At 36.1% G+C, this 18,052-nt stretch overlaps 1 protein-coding gene across 1 annotated transcript in view; it reads right to left on the bottom strand.

Annotated features, from left to right (window-relative positions):
- Positions 1–18,052, bottom strand: part of BANK1 (B cell scaffold protein with ankyrin repeats 1) — a 313,964-nt gene that overhangs the window by 179,189 nt on the left and 116,723 nt on the right. Inside the window, exon 6 of the mRNA XM_086704503.1 lies at positions 11,453–11,558. Within this exon, the coding sequence (XP_086560629.1) occupies positions 11,453–11,558 (106 nt within the window). The remainder of the gene's footprint in view (positions 1–11,452; positions 11,559–18,052) is intronic.

Consider the following 18,052-nt stretch of genomic DNA (forward strand, 5'->3'; position numbering starts at 1 on the left):
TTCTTAAGTGATTTAAACTGAAAACACATACCAGCTTTCAGTTATGGAATGAATAGGCACAGCATAAGGAATATAGACAATGATATTGTAATAGCAATGTATCCAGACAGAGGGTACCTACACTTGTGGTAACCACAGCATAATGTAGAAACTTGTTGCATCATTATGTTGTACACCTGAAACTAATGCAACATTGTGTGTCAACTATACTCAAAAGAATTTTAAAAAGAACACTAGAAAGGTCCATACAGCTCATGTTTTGCAAAATTCATATTTTGGGAAGACAGTGAATTAAAAATTATTTTTGTAAAAATATCCCTAATGTTGATTCTATCTGTTCCTAATTTTCTTTTCAGGGAGTAAGAACAGTAATTCCTCATTGTGAAAACTCCTTTTCCATATAGAACACATTATACATTATAAGATACGTTATAAGGTACATGGCTCAATACCATAGGTATCAAGGAAAGGAACAGTAAAAAATAATTAAAAACCATAATTTTAATGTAGTATTTTTGGTGTTAACAAGACCATAAAATAATCAGAAATAAATCTGATAAAAGTTTTCAAGAATTTATAAAAATACAATTTTTTTGAAAGCTATAATAAAAAAGACCCAAATAAATAGAGTATCATGTTTATGGTCAGAAAGAGTTAAGTATGACAAAAGTGGCAATTTTAATCAAATTAATGTATAATTTTACTTCAATTTTATTAGGGGTTTTGATGGAATTTGACCAGTGGATCCTAAATATCAAGGATAAATAAAGGAAAAAGAAGAGCAAAGTTAATTTTAAGTGGAGGTGGAGACCAGCTCTAATAGATATCAAGTTTTATAATGAATTTAATTATATGCTTACATAAGATACCATATAAACTGAAAAACAAGGAACAAATTAAGTGCATATGTACAATGTATAAAACTGGCAAATAGTTAGTATCCAGCATATACATACTGAAAACGAAAAAAGAAATCCCAAATTCAATAAGAAAAAGATAGCAGTCATTAGAAATACATGAAGTCTATGAAATGGAAATTCACTGGAGAAAAATAAAACTTCAAATAGAATAAAAGATGCACAGCTATATTAGTAATAACAATATTAATTAAAGATATCATTTCACACCTGTCAGACTGGCAGGCAGGAGTGAAAATGACCAAGGCATAATGGCACAGATAGCATTTTACTTATTATAAATGAAGTGACAGGGAACTAAACCCAGAATTTACTAAAATCAACTTGAAAAGCAAAGAGGATGGTGCAACAATATAACAGTTTTGATTAATACAGCATTATGGCCATACTTTCAAAGAACCATAGATATCTGTGTGTAATTTCCATGGCTCACCATTAGGGTAAGTCAATACCAAATGTACCCTATCAGTTCCTTATGACTATCTTCTCCACTGTGTCCTAACCTCCAATTTTTTTCAGCTAAAATATGGAGTAATAAATAATAAATTTTTAATAAATAAAAAAAACTTCAGCAAGTAATTGTAGAATCGTCCTCAGGGACAGACATCTGGAATAATACCTGATTGTTTGTTAAATTTACCTCTCAGGGCATCTCTAGAAGTGTTTCTATGGAAGTTCTTACCAACCTAACATTTCTTTCCCAAACTCTCTTGTTCAGTTAATTCCACATTAGATATAAAAGCCTCTCAAATCTTATCATGAATTTAATGTCAGCACTATAAAAATATGGTGCAAGAGACACAGGAGTCAACATGGCGGAGAAGTAGGGGGACTCGAAATTCCCTCGTCCCTCAAACCCAGCAGTATTGAGGCCAGAAGACTTGGAATTACAGGAATCCAGGCTACAGAGTGGCAGAAACATCTCCAGGGGCCCACAGAGCCACTTGGCGGGTCATAGGTGCATGACTGAAAACTGGGAGAGATAAAATAAGCAGCATAGGAATGGAGGGAAGGGATACCCTTCTGTGGGGAGACAAAAGGAAGAGAAAGAGAGGATGTGGAAGTGTAGGACTGTATTTGGACAAGAGAAAAAACACAGATCAGGGAATGGAAAAACGGAGAAAGAACCAATTTCTAACCGCAGGGCTTTCTCTGATCTGGGGCCTGCAGCTCTGTGTGTGCACCTGGGGAGGAAGAGAGGCAGCCCCGGGCTTGGTACCCAGCTCAGAGGCGCAGTCAAAGAGAGCAATCCCCTCCCTTGAGTGCTGTGGGAAGAAGGCAAATAGCTGCTCCAAGGACAAAAGACCCTGCAGGCGCCTGTTGGCCAGACGCCCTTTGTTAGCTGGGTGGAGTGGCACTACCCCGGAATCGGGGTATGCAGAGCAGGATCCTTTAAGACATCCGGGTTTGAATCCAGCCGAGCACTTAGGAGGTGCAGGAGACTAGAGTGGGACAAACCTGCATGGTGCTGTGAGAATGGCCTGAACAGAGTGGTTTAGGACACCCCGTCCGGGGAGGAGAGACGGGGGTGTCACCATTTTTCTCCCCATCACCAACAAGGTGGGGTTTAAGGAACAGACAGCAGGCCCTTTCTACACCAAACTATGCCTCTCTGTGCCTGGTAACTGCGTATCTATCTAACAGAGCAAGATTGAAACTGACTGAACCAGACTCTCTTCCGCAGCCACTGGTTCCAAGGCACCATCAGATATCAGTCCAGTGGTGGTACATTTTCTGATTTGATTCTTGGTCTCTCTCTCTCTCTCTCTCTCTCGCTCTCTCTCTCTGTCTCTGTCTCTCTCTCTCTCTATATATATATATTGCGCCCCCCCCCCCATTCCTTTTCTTCCTCTTATTTCTTCCCTTCTCTAGTCTGGTTGTTCCACTTGTTGGTTTGTTTAAGCAGAGATTTTTAATCTATTCTTTTTATACCTCTTCTATATCTTCTTCTTCTTTATTTTCCTCTCTCTCTCTCTCTCTCTCTCTCTCTGGATTAAGCTGTATAGTTTCTCTGATTCTCTGCCTGGTCATTTTTTTTTCTTTTCCCCCACCCCTGCCATTTCTCTCTTTGCATGGGATAAGGTCTCTTCCACCACCCCAGCCTTTTTAAAATTTTTTCCAGGGTTACTTCAAAGAACAAATCAAAGCACACCTGGTGGAAGGTCCAAACCACCATTACCAGTAGGAAGATAAAGCAACCAGAGTCACAACAACAGAGAGCACGCAACACACTCCAAAAATACCTCCTGAAAGGCCAGGCCCTGGACAGCATATGGCCCTTCATAATACAGTAGTGCTCACAGATGCAGAACACATAGCAAGCTATTAAAACACCTAAGGGACAGGAGACTAGCCAAAATGACAAAATGGAAGAATTCTCCTCAGAAGAAATTCCAGGGAAAATGAAAGCTAGAGAATTGCTCAAAGCAGATATATCTGAGCAAGAATTTAGAATAATAGTATAAGATTAATAGCTGGGCTTGAAAAAAGCATAGAAGACAGCAGAGAATCTACTGCTGCAGAGAACAAGGAATTAAGAAATAGTCGTGACAAATTAAGAAATGCTGAAATAAAGACGTAAAACAAACTAGATGCAGTGACAGCAAGGATGGAAGAGGCTGAGGAGAGTGTAGTGAAATGGAAGATAAAATTATGGAAAATGATGAAGCTGAGGAAAAGGGGTATAAGAAAATACTAGACCATGAGGGGGAAATTAGAGAACTAAGTGATTCAATGAAACATAATAACATCCATATCATAGGAGTTCCAGAAGAAGAAGAGAGAGAAAGGGGCAGAAGGTTTACATGAACAAATGATAGCTGAGAATTTCCCTAATCTGGGCAAGGAAGCAGACATCCAACTCCAGAAGGCACAGAGAACTCCCTTCAGATTTAACAGTAATAGGTCAACTCCACTGCATATCATAGTGAGACTGGCAAAATACAAAGATAAAGAGAGAATTCTGAAAGCAGCTAGGGACAAATGGCCTTAACCTACAAAGGTGGACACGTAAGGGTAGCAGACCTATCCACTGAAACTCGGCAGGCCTGAAGGGAGTGGCAGGAAATATTTAATGTGCTGAACAGGAAAAATATGCAGCCAAGAATCTTTTATTCAACAATGATGTCATTCAGAACAGAAGGAGGAATATAGGCTTTTCCAGACAAACAAGAACTGATGGAGTTCATGACCACTAAACCAGCCCTGCAAGAGATCCTAAGGGGGACTCTGTGAGTGGAATGCTGCAAAGACTACAAAGGACCAGAGACATCACCACAAGCATGAAATCTACAGATAACACAATGACACTAAATCCATATCTTCTGATAGTAAGTTTGAATGTAAACAGACTAAATGCTCCAATCAAAATGCACAGGGTATCAGAATGGATAAAAAAATAAGACCCATCTATATGCTGTCTATAAGAGACCCATTTTAGACCTTAGGACACATTCAAATTGAAAGTGAGTGGATGCAGAACCATCTATCATGCTACTGGAAGTCAAAAGAAAGGTGGAGTAGCCATACTTATACCATACAAACTAGATTTTAAACAAAAGGCTGTAACAAGGGATGAAGAAGGGAATTATATCATAATCACAGGGTCTATCCATCAAGAAGAGTTAACAGTTGTAAATGTGTATGCTCCCAACTTGAGAGTACCCAAATATATAAATCAATCACAAACATAAGCAATCTTATTGATAAGAATATGGTAACTGAAGGGGACTTTAATACTCCACATACAACAACGGACAGATCATTGAAGCAGAAAACCAATCAAGAAACAATGGTCTTGAATGATACACTGGACCAGATAGACTTGACAGATATATTTAGAACTTTTCATCCAAAAGAAGTAGAATACACATTATTCTTGAGTGCACATGGAACATTCTTCAAGATAGATCACATACTGGGTCACAAAACAGCCCTCAATAAATATAAAAGAATTGAGGTCATACCATGCATATTTTCAGAACACAATGTTATGAAACTTAAAATCAACCACAAGAAAAAATTAGGAAAGCCTCCAAATGCATGGATGTTAAAGAACATCCTACTAAAGAATGAATGGGTCAGCCAGGCAATTAAAGACAAAATTTAAAAATACATGAAAGCAAATGAAAATGAACACATGACAGTCCAAAATCTTTGGGATGCAGCAAAGGCAGTCTTAAGAGGAAAATACATTGCAATCCATGCCTATCTCAACAGACAAGAAAAATCCCAAATACAAAACCTAATAGCACGCCGAAAGGAACTAGCAGCAGAACAGCAAAAAAAACCCAAAGCCAGCAGAAGAAGAGAATAATAAAGATTAGAGCAGAAATAAACAGTATAGAATCCAAAAACAACAACAACAACAAAAATAAAAACAGTAGAACAGATCAATAAATCTAAGACCTGGTGTTTTGAAAAGATAAACAAAATTGATAAACCCTTAGCCAGACTTCTCAAAAAGAAAAGGGAGAGGACCCAAATGGATAAAATCACAACTGAAAGGAACAGATCACAATGAACATCACAGAAATACAAACAATTATTAGAGAATACTATGAAAAATTATATGCCAACCAACCAGACAACCTGGAAGAAATGGACAAATTCCAAGACACCCACACACTACCAAAACTCAAACAGGAAAAAATAGAAAATTTGAACAGACACATAACCAGTGAAGAAATTGCATCAGTTATCAAAAATCTCCCACCAAATGAGTCCTGGGCCAGATGGCTTCCCAGGGGAATTCAACCAGACATCTAAAACAGAGCTAATACCTATCCTTCTTAAGCTGTTCTGAAAAATAGAAATGGAAGGAAAACTTCTGGACTCATTCTGTGAAGCCAGCATTACCTTGATTCCCAAACCAGATAGAAACCCCACTAAAAAGGAGAATTACAGGCCTGTATCCCTGATGAACATCGATGTAAAAATTCTCAACAAGATAATAGCAAATTGAGTTCAACAGTGTATTAAAAGAATTATTCACCATGATCAAATGGGATTCATTCCTGGGCTGCAGGGCTGGTTCAATATTTGCAAATCAATCGATGTGATACATCACATCAATAAAAGGAAGGACAAGAACCACATGATCCTGTCAATAGATGCGGAAAAGGCATTTGACAAAATACAGCATCCTTTCTTAATAAGAACCCTCAAGAAAATCTAGGTAGAAGGAACATACCTTAACATCATAAACACCATATATGAAAAGCCTGCAGCTAATATCATCCTCAAACTGAGAGCTTTCCCCCTGAGATCAGGAACATAATAGGGATGTCCACTCTCACCACTGTTGTTTAACATAGTGTTGGAAGTCTCAGCCTCAGCAATCAGACAACAAAATGAAATAAAAGGTTTTCAAATTGACAAAGAAGAAGTCAAACTTTCACTTTTTGCAGATGACATGATACTTTACATGGAAAATCCAAGACTCCTCCAAAAAGCTGCTAGAACTGACGAATTCAGCAAAGTCACAGGATACAAAATCAATGTATAGAAATTGTTTGCATTTCTATACATCTATAATGAAGCAACAGGAAGAGAAATCAAGAAATCAATCCATTTTACAATTGCACTGAGAACCATAAAATACCTAGGAATAAACCTAACCAAAGATGTGAAAGATATTATGCTGAAAACTATAGAAAACTTATGAAGGAAATTGAAGAAGGCACAAAGAAACGGAAAAACATTCCCTGCTCATGGACTGGAAGAACAAATATTGTTAAAATATCAATATTACCCAAAGCAATCTACACATTCAATGCAATCCCAATTGAAATTGCACTGGCATTCATCTCAAAGCTAGAACAAACAATCCTAAAATTTGTATGGAACCACACAAGACCCTGAGTAGCCAAAGTAATGTTGAAAAAGAAAACCAAAGAGGGAGGCATCACAATCCTGGACTTTAGCTTCTACTACAAAGCTATAATCTTTGAGACAGTATGGTATTGGCACAAAAACAGACACACAAAACACTGGAACAGAATAGAGGACCCAGAACTAGACCCACAAATGCATGGCCAGCTAATCTTTGACAAAGCAGGGAAGAGTATAACATGGAAATAGACAGTCTCTTTAGCAAATGATGCTGGGAGAACTGGACAGCAACATGTAGAAGAATGAAACTAGACTACTTCTTTACACCATTCACAATAACAAACTCAAAATGGATGAGGGACCTGAATGTGAGACAGGAAACCATCAAACCCCTAGAGGAGAAAGCAGGAAAAAACCTCTCTGATCTCAGCCACAGAAATTTCTTACTTGACACATCTCCAAAGGCAAGGGAATTAAAAACAAAAATGAACTACTGGGACCTCATCAAGATAAAAATCTTCTACACTGCAAAGAAAACAATCAACAAAACTAAAAGGCAACTGACAGAATGGGAGAAGATATTTGCAAATGACATATCATATAAAAAGTTAATATGCAAAATCTATAAAGAATTTAACAAACTCAATCTCTGAAAAGCAAATAATCCAGTGAAGAAATGGGCAGAAGACATGAATAGACACTTTTCCAAAGAAGATATCTAGGTGGCCAGCAGACATATGAAAAGATGCTCAACATCACTCGTCATCAGGGAAACACAAATCAAAGCCACACTGAGATACTACCTCACACCAGTCAGAGTGGCTAAAATTAACAACTCAGGAAACAACAGATGTTGGTAAGGATATGGAGAAATGGGAACCCTCTTGCACTGCTGGTGGGAATGCAAATTGGTGCAGCCACTCTGGAAAACAGTGTGGAGGTTCCTCAAAAAATTAGAAATAGAACTTCGCTATGACTGAGCAATAATAGCACTACTAGGAATTTATCCAAAGCATACAGGAGTGTTGATTCATAGGGGCACATGTACCCCAATGTTTATAGCAGTGCTTTCAACAATAGCCAAATTATGTAAAGAGCCAAAGTGTTCATCAACTGACGAATGGATAAAGAAGATGTGGTTTATATATACAATGGAATACTACTTGGCAATAAGAAAGAAAAATCCAGCCATTTGCAACAATGTGGATGGAACTGGAGGGTGTTATGCTAAGTGAAATCAGTCAGTCAGTGAAAGACAAATATCATATGTTTTCACTTATATGTACAACTTGAGAAACTTAAAAGAAGACCATGGAGGAAGGGAAGGGGAAAAAATAGTTTCAAACAGAGAGGGAGGCAAACCATAAGAGATTCATAAATACAGAGAACAGGGGTGCCTGGGTGGTGCAGTTGGTTAAGCGTCCGACTTCAGCCAGGTCACGATCTCGCGGTCCGTGAGTTCGAGCCCCGCGTCAGGCTCTGGGCTGATGGCTCAGAGCCTGGAGCCTGTTTCTGATTCTGTGTCTCCCTCTCTCTCTGCCCCTCCCCCATTCATGCTCTGTCTCTCTCTGTCCCAAAAATAAAAATAAAATGTTGAAAAAAAAAATTTATAAATACAGAGAACAAACCAAGAGAGTCATGGGGGAGGCGGGGGAGAGGGGAAAATGGGTGATGGCCACTGAGAAGGGCACTTGTTGGGATGAGCACTGGGTTTGTATACAAGTGATGAATCCTGGGAATCTACCCCTAAAACCAAGAGCACACTGTATACACTGTACATTAGCTAACTTGATGAGAAATTATATAAAAAAATAAAAATAAATCAATAAAAATATGGTGCAAGGTCTTAAGGACCAGAAATATATATTTTTAAGTTTATTTATCTATTTTGAGAGTGAGAGAGCACGAGCAGGGGAGGAGCAGAGAGAGAGAGGGGGAGAGAGAGAGAGAGAGAAAGAAGAGCCTAACACGTCTTGAACTCACCAACCATGAGATCGTGAACTGAGCCAAAATCAAGGGCCAGACAGTTAACTGACTGACCCACCCAGGTGCCCCTTAAACTCCAAATATTTTGAAGCTGACACTAATGCAAGATTATGAGGCCAAGGAGGCAAGAAATACATGAGTTCAGTCATATTCATGTCCATTTTGCATATTTTTGTTCTGTGATTTGCATTTTGTTATTCTGTACTTCTACTAGGAATGAAAGCTTGATGTTATTAAGGTTTTTTGCTTCCATTATAGGTTTAATAGCATCTATCATCTAGCAATACTCAGTAATGAGGGATCTGAACGAATCACCTAGATTATATTGAACTTTCCCCTTGTAGCTTCTTTTCAAAAATGCAATTGTTTTATAAAAATATTTTTCAAATACAGGTTCATCATTAAATTTTAATAATGGTTTAAAACTTTTACATGCTACTAACTTTCCAACCTCTGTAAAGAGAGTGTAATATTTTCTTTACGCCAAAGATCCCATCCCAGATTCTTCATTAATGGGGAGGTATGGTTTAGGCATCAAAGGTTCTAAAAGCTCCTCAGCTAATTATAATATGCACCAAGTTCGAGAACCACTGCTCTAAACCCTTAACACTCTGTGAAAGGTCTAGCAGCATCAGCATCTGCTTTACCTGGAAGTTTATCAGAAAAACAGAAGCTGGACTTCTTCCACATTACCAGGAACTCTGATTTAACCCATCCAGAATTCTTTTTCTATGAAAATAAGGGATGAGAACTCTTCCATCCTTTCTAACTCTAAAATTCACATTGTATCATCTAAGCTAGATATTGAGAGGCAGTTTTAAACTTAACTAGAATTCTTAACCCATAAAAGGGAAGGACCATACCATCCTCTCCAATCTCACAATTCTTATTCCACAAACCTAAAGAAACACAACGCGGAAGGAACTTGTTAAAACTGTGTCATAATCCCATCCTCATACCTTTCCATGCACTTTCTTAAGCCTAGAATTTTTCTGTTACCTTTCTCTTTTCTCATTGGAACACATTATTCAAGACCCATGTAAAATCCTACCTCCTTTATGAAGCACGTCCTGAAAAATAATGCAGCTTTTGTCTAAAATTCTATTGTTGATGTAATCAATTCCATAGAGTTTAGTACATTGTTTCTATTATGACTTACAAATTCTCTTATTTTCCCAATTAAATGATGAGCATCTTAAGTGAGAAATCATGTTATGTTTCTTTTCTAACCTAACTTCAGGTCTAACCTTTGTGAGTTATATATTGTTCAAATGTATGTGGAAATATTAAAGTAAGTTTTCACCACTCTCACAAGATTACTTATTCAAAACTAGTGCATTATCACCCCTTCCGCATAATGCAAACTCATAATGTAAACATCTTACAGGTTCTTGCACATGGAGGTAAAACACAACTGGCCGTGCCTTAAGACTTCTATTCTTTTCTTCCTGCTTCCCTGAGGCTTGCCAGCCTGATGAAAAAATTGCCTCAAACAGCACAGAAAGTACAGAAAAAGCCTCTGCTAAATAGTCCTAAAGTATACCTGCACTAGACCTCTCATATTCTTTAGCTCCATGCCTGTCTTATGCATCATTACATCCCTATCATAGTGTTTGGCACATACTGGGCATATAAGCGAATTATAAACAGCGTGTCAACAAACTATGTAGGAGCAGGCAATTTTGAAAATATACTGCTGAGTTCATGATAAAATGTAGAAGTATGATTTTTCTCATAGTAGCTCCTTTATATACTTTTCTCAATATGTATATGTATATTTCTTCTTATGACACAAATAATACAGTCATTGTAGAAAACACAGATAAAGAAAGTAAAATGAAAAAAAAAAAAAAGATGTACTACCTGAAATTGCACAACTAAACATAACTATTGTTAACAGGTGCCTGTCTGTCCAGACCATCTCTCTCTCTCTCTCTCTCTCTCTCTCTCTCTCTCTCTCTCTCTCTCCATATACATATAATATACATATATAAACATACATACTACTGTTTTAAATTATTTTTTAATGTTTATTTATTTTTGAGAGAGAGGCAAGTGCGACCAGGGAAGAGGCAGAGAGAGAGGGGACACAGAATCTGAAGTAGGCTCCAGGCTCTGAGCTGTCAGCATGGAGCCCGACATGGGGCTTGAACCCACCAACCCTGAGATCATGACCTGAGCCAATGCTTAACCTACTTAGCCACCCAGTTGCCCCAAACATATGTACTATTTTAAGCAGCAAATCATACTCTATCTACTGCTATGTACCCTGCTTTTATTCAATTAAGTATATATCAAAGCGTCATTCCAGCCAGCAAATCAATTCATAATAAAAGTTGTTTATGATGGTTGCATTAATGGATGTGCCAAAATTTATTTAATCAATTACCAATGTTTGGAAGATTAAGTTATTTTTACCTTTGGTAATTACAAATAATGCTGATGAATAATCTCCATTACCAATTATCTAAACATTTCCTTAGAATAAAAATCAGGAAGTAGGTTCGCTGATTTTAAAAATTATGCACATTTTTAGGGCTTGAGATAAAAAAAAGTAAAAATTTACCAAATGGACCCTTAGAAGTTTGTTATAAATGTGCTCTCTCGCCAGGGGATAGTAATTGGCTAAAGTCAACAGTGCAGCTACCTATATTCTTAGAGATAATATTTAAATAGTTGCACAGAGTAAATAATTGATGCAGTTGGAAAATACTCACATTCTTTTTGAGGGTCGATGTTAGGTTGGAACGACTGAAATTCATAATATGGTATTTCATGCTTGAATACGGATGTGAGAATATCATCAAGTTCGTCAATGTCTTTCTGTTTTCAAATGAAAAGGAGAATTTTTCTTAGTTAAATTATTTACACACAAACTCATCTTAGTGCAACATCATAAAAAGTATTAGCTAGAGTAAATACTGGTTAATCTTTCTAATGATACTGATAACCCCTTTTGAAAGAATAATACAAAACGTTAGAGATTTGCCTAAAAGTCAGTTATTAAAATAGTAGAAAAATAGATTGGCTTTGTGTCTGCATGAATATCTTTACTTAAATACTTACTAATTAAAAAAAAAAAGTACTATTGCAGGTCAATGGCAACACTGAAATTTGTTTCAAAAATAAACTTCTGTTAAAATACATATTACATTTTAACAAATGAAATAATAAAATGATGAGTCTCGTTCTTCAACTTAAAGGTCAGATATTCCACTTCCCCAAACTGAGCATTTGGGGATGAGCTGTGTAGAATCCTACTACTGAGGACAAACCTATTACAGAGGCCACCTTTCTTCTAAAACTGTGTTTTGTGAAGCTACAGTTGGGACCAAGTGGATGTGAGACATAGGTAACTGTATCTGAAGACATGTACCAATCAACAAGGCCATGGAGCGGAGAGAGGATTGTAAAACAAACGTTCATACTTTTGATATGACTTCCAAATAAAATTAGACTTATTGCCAATACATAGTCACAGAAATTAAATGACTAGATTGAGAAAAAAAGACATTTTTATTACTCTATATCTTTATTTTTCAATAAATCTAGGTGCCTTAAATAATAAAGTGTTTCAGCCTTCTCTGGATTTTTTAAAAGTCCTCCTTAGAAGTGGGGAGAAAGGGTGAAGTCTTCTCAACTTACAGCTACAGAATGTTAGGTAAAACCAATATGAATATAGTTAATGCTATGGACTATGTGAAACCATTAGCTGTGGGCCATTTTTTTTTTTTTTTTTTTTTTTTTTTGTAAAGGAAGGGGAGATTTGACAACAAGCTTTGCTTTCAAGAAAGTCATAGTCATCCAATTATACATGGGCAGTGAACTGAATTCTAGGTACTATGATAGAAAGTCTTTCTGGGTCAAGTACAGTGTAGGCAAAAGGGAGGCGGCTCAATCCCACACAGGATGAAATGGTCAGAAAAGGCTTTATAGAGGAGATGAGCTACGCTGAGATTGCCATGCACAGAAAGAGCATTCTAGACTAAAGCAACAAATTGCATATAGTCATGGAGGTATCATAAAGCATGATCTGGTTCATGATTTTAGGAGTTTCCACAAGACTGCAGAAGGAGAGAGAAGGAAGTAGACATTTCAAAAAAAGTGGACATTTTTATATGTAATAAAAAGTTTGTAATTAATCCTGTAAGCAAGAAGGAGTTATTTAAGGCCTATAATACTTAACATGGAAATGTTTATTATGTGTATAAAATTAAGCTTATTTAAGTTTAAGGATGACTATGAATGCTTATGTGGCTGGATACTGATATTGAATGGAACCTATCCTATAAATATCAATGTGACAATTTTATATTAGTAATTACTCAGCCTTTTCAGGAAGCCTTTGATACGAGTGGTGGGGCAAAACGTTACTGGCAATAAATTTACACTTTCTTTACATTAAAGCTCAAAAAGAACATGTCTTAGCCTTAGGAACTGATGAAAGGGATTATGAAAATATTAAAATCATAAAATCGGTTTGTAAATTTTCTTTAAAAATTGTGTCATTGGCCACGGATTCTCCACAGGCTATGATCTAGTCAGTGATACTTCTGTAGGAGGAGATAAACTTACTATTTCTTCCCTAAAGTATACAAGATTTAATATGGAAAGATTGGTGTGTCATTGAGTTACTATACTCATGTATAAGTTAGGCATACGATAACCTCTGAGATTCCTCCCAGCTCTGAGATTGTGAGACACAGATGAGAATTCAAAAGAGCAGGCGTTCACAGTAGGAATCTGAGAAGTACCATTTCTTCCCCTAAGGCACTGTGACACTTTAATGTGAAAAAGGTTACAGCTTATACCACTGAATTTTAAAAAAAATGAAGTAGCAGTGTTTTTAAAATCAGAAGAAGAAAAAAACCCTCACCATGTAGATATGTATTTAACTAGGAGAGACTATAGACACCTTTCACATTCCAGCTTACCATAAATCGTTGAATCACTTCTATTTTCAAATTCATAATTATATTACTAGTATTATGCCCCCCCCAAACTAAATGGTATAGGACATAAGAGAAACATGTGAAAATCACAGAAATGGCTATTAAAAATAATTACAAAAGGATTTCTCCTTGGATAGTATTCTAACTAGAAAAATCTGATACAAATAGTTATGCTTATTTTTAACTTTTAAGGACACAAATAGTCATCCTTTCTAATAAACACTGGCATTGAAATTTGAAAATTCCATAGATTTTCCTCTCCTTAAAATAAATTGTGCAACACAAAACATACTTAATGAAATTGATGCAATTGTTCAAATAGAGATTAAAATAGAGTAGCTTAATATTTATTCAGCAATATTCACAACATCCTAAAATTTTAGTTATTAATGAGTAATCTTATGTGAAAATAAGAGTAGAATAAAATGATAAAATCATGTTGATGCTAGTATTTGGCTATAGGAAAAATTACACATATAAGTAATATATATACATATGCATTTTTGCGTAGATCTATACCTATCAAGAATATTAGAAAAAGAAATCAGAAAAAACTAAGATATGAAATAGAAAGATATTATAAAATAATAAAAACTTTGTACATATGAAATTAATACATGACTTTTTCCAGAATTCTTTCAGTGTCCTCTGATGAAATACGGGATTGATTAATGTACTTTTAAAAAAATTATTAACATACATATTTATAAATCACAACTCTATCTGAATCTGAATCACTCAATATTATATATATCTGCATATATCTGAATCTGAATCACTCAATATTATATATATATGCATATATATGTGCGCATATTATACATATATGCATATGTATAATATGCATACATATACATATATAAAGTTATCTCTAATAAACAACTTTTTTATAAGTATTCCTTCCTAAAAGAGAAAAATATATAAAATATCTATTTTAAAAGATATTTAGAATTACAGAAATCCAAATCTGAGAAGATGGAGTAGTTGTATTTTCTCCTTTTCTTCTCCTTAAATACAACTAAAATGTCCACATTTCAATAGAAAATCAGTTGTTATACAAAGAACCAGAAAGGAGCGCCTGGGTGGCTCAGTTGGTTGAGTCTCTGACTTTGGCTCAGGTCATGGTCTCACGTTCATGGGTTCAGGCCCCACATTGGGTTCTGTGCTGACAGCTCAGAGCCTGGAGCCTGCTTTGGATTCTGTGTCTCCCTCTCTTTCTGTACCTCCCCTGCTTGAACTCTGTCTCTCAAAAAATAAAATAAAACATCAAAGAACCAGGAAGATCTCTAAGTGAATAAGAAGAGACAATAAATGCCAATACCAAGAGGACAAAGATTTTAGAATTATCTTAAAAAGAGTTTAAAACAGACATGAAAAAATGTTTCAACAAGCAATTACGGTAATTCTTGAAATAAATTAAAAGAAAAAAAAGCCTCAGTTGGGATGTGTAGGTGGTTCAGTCAGTTAGGTGTCCAACTCTTGATTTTGGCTCAGGTCTTGATCTCATGGTCCTGAAATCAAGCCCAGCATTGGGCTCTGCGATGAGTGCAGAGATCCTCTCTAGGCTTAAAATTCTCCCTCTCCCTCTGCCCCTCCTCATGTGCACACTTTCTCTCTCTCTCTCTCTCTCTTTCTCTCTCTCTCTCTCGAAGGAGAAGAAGAAGAAGAAAAAGAAGAAGGAGAAGGAGAAGAAGATAGGAGAAGGAGAAGGAGAAGGAGAAGGAGAAGAAAGCCTCAGCAAGAAAATACAAAGTTTCAGTAAAGAAATAGAAGGTATAAACAAGGATCAACTGGAATTTTTAGAACTGAGAAATACAACAATCCAAAAAGCTCAGTGAATGGGCTCAGCAGCAGAATGAAAAGGGCAAAGGAAAGAAACTTGGAAATAGGACAATGAAAAATACTCAATCTGAACAACAGAGACAAAATAGAGTGAAAACAAACAAACAAACAAAAGGTCAGGGACCTGTGAGATTATAACAAAAGGTTTAACATTGCTGTGATCAGAATCCCAGGAGGAGAGGAGAGAGAGGATGCGGATGAAAAAGTACACAAAGAAATAATGGCTGATAACTTCCTGGATTTAGCAAGAAACAAACACTACAGACTGAAGAAACTGAGCAAATCACAAACAGGTTAAAGCCAAAGAATTCCATGCCAAGAAACATCATAATTATATTTCTGAAAATTAAAGACAAAGAAAGAAAATTTTTTGGAAGAAGCTAAAGAGAAACAAAGCCTTACCCTATAGGGTAAAAACAATTAGAAACACGGTAGTAGTAGTAGTCTAAAAGAAGTGGCACAATATTTGTCAAAAGTTAAAAGAAAAGAACTATTTTTTTTTTAATTTTTTTTTCAACGTTTTTATTTATTTTTGGGACAGAGAGAGACAGAGCATGAACGGGGGAGGGGCAGAGAGAGAGGGAGACACAGAATCGGAAACAGGCTCCAGGCTCTGAGCCATCAGCCCAGAGCCCGACGCGGGGCTCGAACTCACGGACCGTGAGATCGTGACCTGGCTGAAGTCAGACGCTCAACCGACTGCGCCACCCAGGCGCCCCAAGAAAAGAACTATTAACAAAGAATCTTATGCCCAGCAAAAGCATCCTTTAGGAATGAGGTGAAAACCACGACATTCTCAAATGAAGGAAAAGAGGAAATTTATTGTCAGCAGATGCACCCTACAATAATGGAGAGAGGAAGCTCTCTAAAAGTAAGAATATGATAAAAGAAAGAATCTTGGAATATGAAGAAGGGAGAAAGAACATAGTAAGTAAAAAATATAAGTAAAGAAAATAGGCTTCCACTCCTAAAAAAAGATTAGAACTCAAAGCAAACAGAAAGAAGAAAAGCATAAATACAATACAGAAATCAATGAAATTGAAAACATAAAAATAGAAAAAAGTCAATGTAACAAAGAGATGATTCTTTTAAAAAATCAGTAAAATTGACAAGCCTCTAGCAAGACTGAAGAAAAAAGAGATACGAATGACAAATGTCATGAATGAAACATGAACTATCACTATAGACCTTGCCGACATGAAAAAGGATAATAAGGAAGTACTGTGAATAATTTTACACAAATAAATTTGACAAGTTAGATGAAATGGACCAAGTCCCTGAAAAACACAAACCAAACACATAATCTCTATTATTTCTTACAATACCTATGAATCTACATTTTCTAATAATTAAAAGTTTAGATAAAAACAAACCAATCAGGAAAAATAATGAACCAGAAAAATAAATAAAAACAACACAGGAAATATTTATTTACACAAACCTGAATTCCTTGAGATGATTATTTACATAGGAGCATCCTTTCAAAGTCTGGTTTGCTCCTTTTATGAATAAGGGTTGTGAACATTGCTTGAGCATGATGTCATTGAGAGACTATCCTTAACAGGATTTTAGGACAATATCATATCATATCATATCATATCATATCATATCGTATCATATCATACCATATCATAAGCAGTTAGGAGATGCTTCAGATGACTGGATTGGTAGGAAAGGCTATATGTAGGTGTAGGCTAAGTCTATACAATGAAACAGACTCAATAGGTTGTAATAATAACTACATGTTGGGCACCTAGAATTCCATAGGCTTTACATAATTTGCCTCAAAACTTTTATAACATTCCTGCAAGGTAGATTTTTTTAAATGTCTTTTTTTAATAGATGTGATAACTATGGTGAAAAAAATTAGTTAAAAAACACTTAGCTAACACCTAAAAGTGCAAAGCTAGTAAGTATTTTAACTTAATGTCTTTCTTTACATTCTAAACACCCTACATTTAATACTACATTCCAGCCACAGAGAAAGGAATAAAATCATTTTGAAATAGTATTTGAGTAAAGAATAAATTATGGTCCCATAGTTTTGTGATGGCCACTGCAGTTCCAAACATCGTGTGTTAATCCAGAAACTAGAAGGAAAGGGACATACGTGGAAGGGACACAGTAAAGGTGTCTGCTGCCAACCACATCTATTCCTCTTCTTTTTTTAACCATGAAAGTAAAAGCTCCAAAGATGTCCCCTTGTGTCTCATCGTCTAAAATTGTCTTACATGACAGCCTCTAGCTAAATGGGTGGTTAAAAAGGTGAGAATCTATCTTTCCCATCTTCCATAGTAGAGGCAGACGAAGAAGAGGGGTTTTAAGCATTGATGGTGGGTGAAGAAATCTGTAAGGTTGGCCACAAAATATTAATGTTTCAGATCTGATAGAGAAAGACAGTAATAATTAAGTACCTCGGTTAGCAAGACAAACAACTTCGGTGAAATAACCATGGGAGGGTTATAAAATGTTACAGGGCCAAGCTGATTAAATAGTTACAGCATTTTACTCTTTACCTTCAGA

This window comes from Puma concolor, chromosome B1 (assembly GCF_028749965.1).
Source record: "Puma concolor isolate L17-30 chromosome B1, mPumCon1.1.hap2, whole genome shotgun sequence".
NCBI lineage: Eukaryota > Metazoa > Chordata > Mammalia > Carnivora > Felidae > Puma > Puma concolor.